General features: G+C 63.4%; 1 protein-coding gene across 1 annotated transcript in view; it reads right to left on the bottom strand.

Annotated features, from left to right (window-relative positions):
• Positions 1-609: 609 nt before the first annotated feature.
• LOC114073015 (class I histocompatibility antigen, F10 alpha chain-like) overlaps positions 610-1,138 on the bottom strand; it is a gene marked incomplete at its 3' end in the record, with an annotated part of 8,099 nt that continues 7,570 nt past the window's right edge. The window contains exon 4 of the mRNA XM_027910820.1: positions 610-755. Coding sequence (XP_027766621.1) covers positions 610-755 — 146 coding nt within the window. The remainder of the gene's footprint in view (positions 756-1,138) is intronic.

The following is a 1,138-nucleotide window of genomic DNA, read 5'->3' on the forward strand; positions in this document are numbered from 1 at the left end:
TGACTGGGAATGGATTGAGAGGGTGTGGGAATGACTGGGAGGGACTGGGAATGAGCAGGAGTGACTTGGAATGGAATGAGAGAGACTGGGAATGACTGGGAAGGACTGGGATCGACTGGGAAGGACTGGGAAGGACCCGAGCTGGACTGGGAGGCTGTGTCTTGGAGAGGAAACTCTGTTCTGTGGGTCTGCCCGGCAACTGATGAGTCATCGCAAAGACGCGCTCTGATTGGCTGAGGGGAGGGAGAGCGGTGGCCCCAGTGGGGTGGAGACGCGGGGGGGCACTGGGAGAGACCGGGATGGACTGGGGGCACTGGGAGAGATTGGGGTGGACTGGGAGGTACTGGTATTGGGCAAAAGCCCACGGGGATGAGTACAGAGTGGGCTGGGGGGTCTGGGGCGATTCCCAGGGAGAGTTTAAGGGGTTCCAGGGTCGTTCCCGGGACAGGGGAATTCCCGAGGGGACCCGCTCTGCCCCGCGCTCACCTCTGCGGTTCACAGTGAACGGGGTGAACACCTCGTAGTTTTTCCAGCACAACCAGTCCACTGCAGCCCGTTGGTCCTCCAGCAAGTCCTGTTGGCTGTTCCAGTGCCTGGCCTGGTACTCACCATACTGAGTGTCCCCCACATAGACCCCACATCACTGTCGAAGTGCACGATCTGCTGCCGGTTGTAGATGTGCCTCACCACCAACCTCACCCGCTCGGTGCCGCTGATGAAGTGACACTCGGCCTTTCTCAACTTCTGGAACACCCCTGTGTGTGCAGGACACAGGTCAGGGGATGCCCCGTTCCCACCCCCATCCCCCCCCCCAGCACCCAAAGCAGGTTGGGAGCTCAAGGGGCCACCCTGGACCCCCCTCTCCATCCCCTCTGCCCCACGGCTCCCCCAGCGCCGGCTCTTGGTTGGGGGGGGAATCCCCCCATCAGCCCCCCGGGGATGGACAGAGGGGTTGGGGACCCCTCAGAGCGGATCCGCCCCCTCCGCCCCCCCTGAGCCCCAGGGAACCGCTGCAGGGCTCCAGTGATGGGGGACACCGAGGGACCCCCATGGCACCCCTCTTCCTGCTCTCCCACCCCCCTTTTTCCCCCCTTTCCCACCGTCCCCCCAATCCCCAGACCCCCACCTTTCTCACTTT

The sequence above is a fragment of the Empidonax traillii genome, unplaced genomic scaffold (assembly GCF_003031625.1).
Source record: "Empidonax traillii isolate 1590-97213 ecotype Southwest subspecies unplaced genomic scaffold, ASM303162v1 scaffold4958:size9054, whole genome shotgun sequence".
NCBI lineage: Eukaryota > Metazoa > Chordata > Aves > Passeriformes > Tyrannidae > Empidonax > Empidonax traillii.